Source organism: Mercenaria mercenaria, chromosome 16 (genome assembly GCF_021730395.1).
Source record: "Mercenaria mercenaria strain notata chromosome 16, MADL_Memer_1, whole genome shotgun sequence".
Lineage (NCBI taxonomy): Eukaryota > Metazoa > Mollusca > Bivalvia > Venerida > Veneridae > Mercenaria > Mercenaria mercenaria.
In genome coordinates this window covers 62,186,089-62,195,303 of record NC_069376.1, presented here as the reverse complement: position 1 = coordinate 62,195,303, position 9,215 = coordinate 62,186,089, and the positions used below count along the sequence as shown (strand labels likewise).

At 34.0% G+C, this 9,215-nt stretch overlaps 2 protein-coding genes across 2 annotated transcripts; one reads left to right on the top strand and one right to left on the bottom strand.

Moving 5' to 3' along the window:
- Positions 1-511: 511 nt before the first annotated feature.
- Positions 512-5,878, top strand: LOC128549754 (uncharacterized). Its single transcript, XM_053527237.1, has 5 exons — positions 512-954; positions 1,441-1,530; positions 1,883-1,960; positions 2,297-2,365; positions 2,836-5,878. Exons 1-5 carry the CDS (start codon positions 735-737, stop codon positions 4,125-4,127), a joined length of 1,749 nt encoding a protein of 582 aa, XP_053383212.1. The 5' UTR covers positions 512-734; the 3' UTR covers positions 4,128-5,878.
- On the bottom strand, positions 4,285-8,417 carry LOC128549755 (uncharacterized). Its single transcript, XM_053527238.1, has 2 exons — positions 7,307-8,417; positions 4,285-6,985 (listed from the first exon to the last, which is right to left on the bottom strand). The coding sequence occupies exons 1-2, from the start codon at positions 7,494-7,496 to the stop codon at positions 5,868-5,870; spliced, it is 1,308 nt and encodes a 435-aa protein (XP_053383213.1). The 5' UTR covers positions 7,497-8,417; the 3' UTR covers positions 4,285-5,867.
- Positions 8,418-9,215: the final 798 nt, after the last annotated feature.

The following is a 9,215-nucleotide window of genomic DNA, read 5'->3' as shown; positions in this document are numbered from 1 at the left end:
TTTTAATAATATTTTATTGCTTACATATACATGCAAATAGATACATAAAATTACAACAATACAAAAGCAATGGGTTGGGCAATAAGTTCTACCAACATTTCATTAAGCCCTTCTCAGTAATGAAAATTACAGAAAAATACAAGTTTTAATACAAGTTTTAGCATGTGTAAATGTTGAGTTCTGCTCAACCCGGGGCTAGAGGGCGTGGACGGTAGCATGCCTTTCCACTACCGTCCATGAACAGGCTCAATCAAACCGAGCCTGCAACATTTTCGTTTTTGTTGTGTTGAGCGACCTGTGGAGTTTCCACTTTTTCTATTTTAGAATGGCGACACGGAATCATAAGCATGTATATGTAGTTAATAATTTAAATGTTATTTGTCATTTAATCATAGTTTGAAAGGTACCTATTTGTGAATGCAAACTGTAAAAAAATTAAAATTTATTAGGTAACATTATCATTAATAGTGAGCTACAGGGATTTGTTGTTATAAATACTAGGAACAATAGCCCATTTCACTACGATTTTTAACGAGATTCCACGGAAATCAGCGATTATGATCCGAACACATAATCGTCTGACCAATCAAATGCTGGAGGATACATGTACAAAATGTTGTCGTAATATGCTATAAATAGTAACATAAATCTAAACAGAGAGATGGAAAATGGCGGATTCTTTGCAGGAGTTTTGAAACCGCTGTAAAAATGCCGCTCTATTGCATAGTGAAGGGATGCAAAACATGTCAGGTAGAGGACACGATGTCAAATTCCATCGATTACCAGTTAATAACGTGAAGAATTGTAGAGAATGGTTAATAAGAGCAGGAATGACAGATAAAGAACTGAAAGATGTGACAGTTTCTCAATGCCGGAACTGGCGAATTTGTTCGGCACATTTCCAGTCAGCGCGTCAGACTCAAGAGCCATTTCTTCCAACGATCGGTCTACCAGGTTTGTAATTATAGGTTTTATTATTGATAACACGCATACTTGTAATGAATTATAAATTTCTGACAAAGCATTTCCGTCAGAAATTTCTGTGAGTTTCGTACCTATAATGTTTCGTATTTTCGTAACATAGATATTTTTATGTGTTCTTATGTATTTTGCGATGAGAAAAATGATAAAATTTTAATTATCTTTGGTTTGTAACTAATTATTATGATATGAAACATTCAAAAAAATAATCATTTAATGTGTTGATGCATTTTTCTAGAGAGCTTAGAATAAGTTAGATACTTTCCAATGGAGGTGAAGACCCGGGGTCAATTCCTGTCAAATTATAGTGCGGAGAATGCTTGGTCAAGGCACTTTATCATCGGTTTAAACAGTTCATAAAATATGACCATTGACGATGCTCGACATAGTAATGTTCATTTTTTAACAAAGCGACGGTGAAGACTTTACTTTTACCTTTATAATACTTTTTTACTTTAGATTATGAAAGAAAACTAGCAGCTACAGGTCTTTTACAACTGCATGATTCACAGGGGACTGCTTCCTCATCAACAAGCGGTACTTATACAGGTAAGTATGTGTTAAACACAGTCATCAAAATCAACTATCAAAATATCTCTTTAGCCAAGGTGTTATGTTCTGTTCTGTTTTTGTCGATAAATTTCATCTGACTCCTCCCTCTATTGTTATTCTATTCATACCAAGATACATTGTATATAAACCATTTTTTAAAAATATAATAGATACATGAAAGCTTACCTGTGCAAGATATATTCTTTTTAATTAAACATAATTTCATTTATATATTTTATTATTATTATTCTCTCAAAATTGTTTCATTGTTTAGTCACATTTCTTTCCCTGTATTAAAATTCTATTTGAGTCTGTAAATTTGTTACAATTTATCCTTATAATATTTCAGGTTCTTCTGAGGCCAGCATTCAGGAGAGTAGTGCAATGCAGGGTGATCAGATGGTTCAATCACCGCGCATCATCACTGGTATGTAATTAACATTACAAATTCTTAAATAAATAATTTTTTTTTTACTTATCATTTTCATGTCTGAAAATGAAGAGATAGTTAGCTGAAGTGCAGGACTGGTATAATACCATATCTTTAATTTTGCCTAGAAAAAATGTTCTCATTACTATTTTTTTAATATTTACACTTCACTTTAATAAAGGGACTTGAAGAACATGATATTGGTGAGTTGTCGCCTTAAACTGTTTAAAATGTTTCGAATTATCTTGGTAGTATGTGAGTTTTTATCCACCACAAAAATTTTAGGCATGTATTTTTATACTGGTACCTTTACGTTAATGAATAATGTTTTAGGTCAGGCAATCCCGCAGAGTGAGGAAGTGCAGGTCGATCAAATAAGTCCATCAGAAAGTATTGCCACAGGTATGTACTAACTTCAGAGTTATAAATTATCTGTACTGGTACATCAGAAAAAATGCCTGTTCACTTAAATGATTTCAGGAGAATGAATAACAAGTTGTGCAATAAAAGAACTAAAATTCATATATAAGTTTATCATATTGTAAAAAACATTCAGGTGTCAAAATAAGGTTCTACAAATTCATATTACAATCCCTAGGCACTGTTATTCCCTTTGTTTAACATGTACAATACTAGGCCAGAGATATGTCTCAGATGATATGACTTGGTAATCCATGAGAGTCATAATTCACCAAAGGTTTTTCTTAATTCAAGAATTATATGTATCCATAATATCTGGAACTAAGCTGGATTTTTTGTCTGGTGCTCCTATCAAATCACGTTCATTTGTAAAATGGAATGAATAATTTTTAATCAGTTCAACAAACTTGTTTTTCCCTTTGTTTGGTATGTTTTTATCATTTCCTTTATAGCCCCAGAAGAAGTTGCCAGTGCTGTATCGTCCCAAGCATCATGTAGACCAGCCCAATCGAAACGGAAGCTGTTCAGAGAAACGGAGTCTCAGGTTACGCCAAAAGATCCAAAAAAGCAACGTACAAAAGGGCTTCAGAAAACTCCGCCAACATCACGGCATACAGAAATTACTCCGAAGTCTAGACGATCAACCATGTCAAACACAGAACTCAGACTAACAAAAGATGTACAGACACCAATACCTGCTCAAAATTTTATAGTTAAAAAAACAACCTCCACACAGACAGTAATTGCAACTGAAAACAAAAGCGTACAAGCATGCTTAGAAAAAATTGAGTTGTTGAAGACAAGCGACAAAGAATTAAAGAAGTATACAGGAATCGAAAATTATAAATTGTTTCAAATTTTACACAAATATCTTGTCTCCCAATGTTCAGATAGCATATGCACTATTCAAACTCATAGTGATGATCCATCAAAATTATATTCACACATTTCTACAGAAAATCAGTTACTGCTTGTATTGTACAAACTGAAAAGAAACCCTGTAGATTCTGTTTTATCATCTGAATTTCATGTTTCAACAGGACGTATTTCTGAGATTTTCAAATTCTGGATAAGACGAATGTACAGAAAATTCAAAATAATAAAGATTTGGCCATCTCACGAAAATGTACAAAAATACATGCCTAGCGCTACAAAGCAGCACTTTCCAGATTTAGTTGCAATTTCTGACTGTGTGGAATTTAGTACTCAGGTCCCACGAGCCCCATTGCCTGGGAAACAACTATTTAGTAATTATAAAAATTGTCACACTGTTAAAGTAATGTATAGCACAGCACCAAATGGTGCACTCATTCACTGTTCTGATGCATATGGAGGCAATAGCTCTGACAAAGAAATATTTGCTCAAAGTGATTTGTCAACTAGGTTAAAGCCGCATGATGGACTAATGGTTGACAAAGGATTTTTGATAAAAGACTGTATACAGGGAAAAGATATCAAACTGTACAGGCCGCCATTTTTATCAGAAAAAGGAAAACAGTTCGACTCCACTGATCGTGAATCTGGGCGACTCATTGCACGGTCAAGAATTGTGGTAGAAAACTTCAATGCGCGCTTGAGTTATTTTGCATTTTTAAAACAGAAGAAAATTCCAATATTGTATTTGCCTATCATGAATGAAATAAGTTTTGTATGTGGATTTTTAGCCAACTTAGGTCCTCTAGTGAGGAATGTACAAAGCACGGAATCATTACATGAGCAAATGGAAGAGGATGACGTAGTTTAAATGGTCATATTTATAAAAAATATTAAGTAATACTTAGTTTATCAAGGTCAACTGGAGAAGCGCCTTTTTATCTCATTGTATGACTATAGCTTTTTCAGGGAGTATGTGTGTTCAATACTGTCATCATTCTCGTGTAAGACAAATAAAAACAATCGTGTTAAAATTTTATGATAGTTTATTTACAGTACTTAACAATATGACATATATTTACAAAATGATAAATATTTCTAACAAGAAGCAGACAATTTTACTGACGACATAAATTCAAATTTATGTAATCCAAATCAATGAAGAACAGTATTAAAATATTGCATGATTTAGTATGAATTTACAGTCCATAATTCTGTGTAATATTGACTGGTCTATAGTTCAGTATAAAATTTTGTTTTATAGCCAAGGTAAAAATGTGAAGAAAAAAAACAGGAAAGATTATTTCTGATGTCATGTTGCAAAAAACAATTATTGAATGGCTTGTACAGTCAAAACTACTTGCCTTCAAATCTCGGGGGAAAAAATGATTATCACATCAAAATCCCAAGTCTATAGTTAGACACTAAATTTATGTGGGCTTGAGTATACTCTTGAAAGAAAATAATTATGAAAATAATTCCTGATGTCGCATAATAAGATACTTCTTGAATGACTTGTCAGTCAATGTTCAAGACTATTGCCCGCAGATTTTTAACAATAACAAAAATTTATCTACTGTTATCTTCTTTTATTGAAGATTAAGTATAACTGAAAAATTCCTATGTTGCATGATAAAATACTTATTGAATGGCTTCTCAGTCATAAGTCTAAACTATTGCCCTCAGATTCTTTTAACAATAGCTAACATTTATCCAGTGTAATCTTCATTGAATATGAAATATAATTATATAAGAAAACTCAATTCTGATGTCACATAATAAAATATTAATTGAATGGCTTGTCAGTTAATAGTCTAAACTATTACCCTCAGTTACATTTAACAAATAAAATTTATCTATTGTAATCTTCATTGAAGATAAAATATGATTTTACATGTATAAAAAAACTCAATCCTGATGTCGCATAATCAAATACTTATTGGAAGGATTGCCAGTCATTAGTCTAAACTATTGCCGTTAGTTTCTTTAAACAATAAATAACATTTATCTAATGTAATCTTCATTGAAGATAAAAGATAATTATACATACAAATTCAGTTCGGATGCCGCATAATAAATTTTTTTCACTGTATACAACTACGAATATGTATGGTAGAATAAACAAATAATAAAGGCCATCGGGTGATTTATTGTATAATTTACCACTGTTCAGGTGCGTAGGAATTTAACCATGAGAACGTTATCCCAAGTGGTTAAATACTGAGACTCTGAATGATGAACCGTGGTAAATTAGACAATTAATCACAAGAAGGCCTTGATTGATTTCATTCTTACATGCTCATTGGACGTCATGCGGCAATTTTACTTCATAAATGACGTCATAATGCTCTTACTGGTCCCCATGATAACCGTTGTTTATCGTAGAATATACAGAGCTTGATTTCTTTCAAATCAAACCGAGCAATGTTAGAATTTTAATATTACTCTGAAAATGTAACAAAAAGTATATCTTAATATACACAAATATTTATAGTTACTGTTAACTATCAGATGTTCTTTTTTATACATTGCATAATTTAAAACACTTTACGTGCTCATGGATATGTGATGTAACTTTGTTAGAACAAATGTGACAATAAATGCTGTTGGATTACAAAAATGCTTTATGTTTTTCAATAATTTTTGGAGCCATGAAATTATCAAAAAAGTGCTCAAACTTTTGCAAGTGTTTTTGTACCCAGTCATCATTAAGCTTTATTCTTAAACAAACAAAGTCCTGACATTCAACATGAAAGACAGCTAGGTCACAAAACTTAGCAAATGACCTACACACAAATAGCTGCAGCTGTATTTGGTGATACCAGGGATTTGTTTCTTTGAGAATGAAGTTTGTAGAGTTACTTGCATCATTGCTGGCAACACATTTTAATGGATAGCCGGAGTCTTTAGCACTGTCTGCAATAGATTTTTTGCTCCATTTATCGGCAACTTTTGTCTTTACTTCTACCAAACCGACTAAATTGCCATTTTCAATAATGCCAGAGTCTGGAGATGCGGCCAAAAATCCATGTTCTGTATCAATAAGCAGACCAATTTTCTTCAGAGTTGTCTGAACATTATTTGCCTTTAGCATAGTTTCATAACGTTCGAGGACTTTTGGTTCCAATTCCAGCCCGAGCCTCATTGCAGCGCTTGTAAAGGTAGACGGCTGCATGATTGCTTTAACAATATTTTCTGGATCTGCTCGTTTGTGTATATAGTAATTGCAAACCCTATGAACTATTGAACCTGTAATACGGTACTTTCTCAAGGTGAACCAGTCGGAAACTCTACTTTGAAGAAGTGTGTTTTGTTCAACCATGACCTGGTTCTCTTCGGATACTTTCAAAGCATCTTTCAGTTCCTGAAGAGAAACATCGTCTTGGGAACAAATACACCCTAACTTCTGCGTAAACTCTGACATGTAATTATAAAGATAATTTACAGTAGATATAGTTTCGACTGGTTCACCCTGATCTACTACCGTATTAAGCAATAAAGTCTTGCCACTATCAGCTGACCAACTCTGTAGATCGGACAGAAACTCTGTAACAGCACTTCTGTCACTGCCGCACACTTCATGAAGCTGATACCATTCAGGTCTCACTCCTTTCAGCTCTCTTTTTTCTTTCCTCTTCTTGCCAAACTTTTTCCTCTCGAAATCAATGTCGTACAGTGGCGAAGCAGGCAGTTTCACATCTCTTGGTTTGTTCCAAGCTTCTAGTTTTTCTGAAATGATAAAAAAAATATAAACTGAAACAAATTCCTTGTAATTGAAATACAGAAATTTGCCCCAGAAATCTGTTTCAAATGATTACATGTACAAAGCTTGTGTCTGGGAGGCATAACAAACCTTGAAGAATATTAATTAACTTTATATGGATTACTGCTACAACTAAACACTTAAAATATTTCATTCCTGACGGAGTACCCGAGAAGGCTGATGTGCTGTGTTGTATATAAAACCCAGTTATGAGTGTATATTAAAATTTTCAATTCAAAAGGGTCTCTTTTTCTAAATTTTCAAGACCTGTAAATCTAAGTTGTTACCTGTGCACGAAAGAACGTCTTCAGGGAGGATGAAAACTTTCACAAAATCCTCTAAGGCGTAGCAAAGAGCTGCCACATGCTTGCATGTTGACGCTGGTCCTTTGCCATCCTCGCATCTACAGTTTGCATGTATTATGTCCCCATCAGTTGTGTTAAGTATAAGAAACATCTCGTATGTTCTTTGCCGCATGTGTGCCAGACATCTAGCTTTTATCAGCACCTTACCGGCTGTTACATCTTCTCTGGTACATATATCCTGTAATTATGCAAAATATTTCAGTTTTTGTGTGAAATATACAACCCAAGACGTACATATTTACGATCAATTTTCTGTTTACGTCCCAGATACAACTTACGGGCGGTACGACAGAGAGGTGCGGGACCCGCCCATCAGTTTGCTTATACGTTCAAGCGACGTCGTGATTATAAATAGTCATAATTCTTAAATGCAGTTATGTCAAAAAAGAATATTCTTTCTTCGACGCAAAATACTACTTATTAAAACATTTTAGAAAAATAGAATCTACGTATATGCTGACATAATCTGTGTACGAATCTTTCTGGGTACGAAATTTGTAAACAACGGCGGGTAAATATGCTTTTAAAACATGAACGTCATCTAAGACTACTTTATTCTATATTTTATTTTTCAATACGTTTAACCACAGAGTAGCGTCGTGAAAAGACTAGGACAGAAGTCCAGCAGGAAAAAAAATCACAACTGGATTTCTGCTTTTTCTTTGTCTCGGAACTTGACCTACTTACGCTACAGCATCACTATACATGTATATACTTACTCGGACGTGTCCATTCGTGTACAGCTCGAAAGAAACTTCCCTGATAGAGCGAAAATCTGAATGCGTGTGAAGGAAATACGTAATAATAGTAGAAATATTAAATTTTCTGAAAGACTGTGGCAGTTTTCCAGTAGAATAAGCGTCTTTTAATTCAATAAAAGGACACTCGTCTGCTGCTGAAGCACTCGCCATTACTAAACAGTCATGTACAATTAAGAACCAGTATTTCATTGGTCAAGCCGGTCAGCTGATAAGCCTCCACGTGATATGACTTTACGAAAATTTCCGATAGATTCCGAAGTTCCTGTGAAATGGGCTATTAAATTGTGTGCTATATTGAGATAAGAACAATCAATCTGTATTAAAACGTTTTGTCAGTTTAATAAGGGTTTGTACAGCTTCACAAATGACTATGCTGCCATCGTATCGTAGGTTTTCGCAGCCAAATAGTAGAAGGTTATCATTCAGTGATATGGTCTTGTGTCGCCAAATAGTAGAAGGTTATCATTCAGTGATATGGTCTTGTGTCGCGGAATAGTAGAAGGTTATCATTCAGTGATATAGTCTTGTGTCGCGGAATAGAGTAATTCCCTGGTCTTTAAATAATTTACAGTGGAAAAAATAATGTTCAACGTTTTTAGTATTCGAACCACACTGACAGTAATAACCTTCTCTTTGCCACTTGTATATTAGTCATAACAATTAAACACTTGAATAAAAAACAGACCAATTAAACAACGTGTCTTTCTTCTTGTTGTCTTACTGCATTATGGTTTTTCGTGAATGAGTTCAAGAAAATGTAAAAGGAGGAAGATAATGCTATCCTTTTTCCTGTTCTATTTTAGTTCGCGTCAACTTGTGCGTTATTTTTCCAACTGCGTAATGCGTCAAATACGTTGTAACATTGTTTGAGAGAAACGGGGAATTTGAATTTATTTCATTCAACAACTCATTATCAGTAAAATAACTTGCGAACATACAGTATGCTTTAAATATTGTCTGATAGCTCTAAGAAACAAAAATAACCCGTCACTGGTTTACCTGATGCGGAGTAGGCTGGTAACTTAAGAACATGACGAGGGTTACAGAGTGAAGTTTGGTACTAGTGAGCT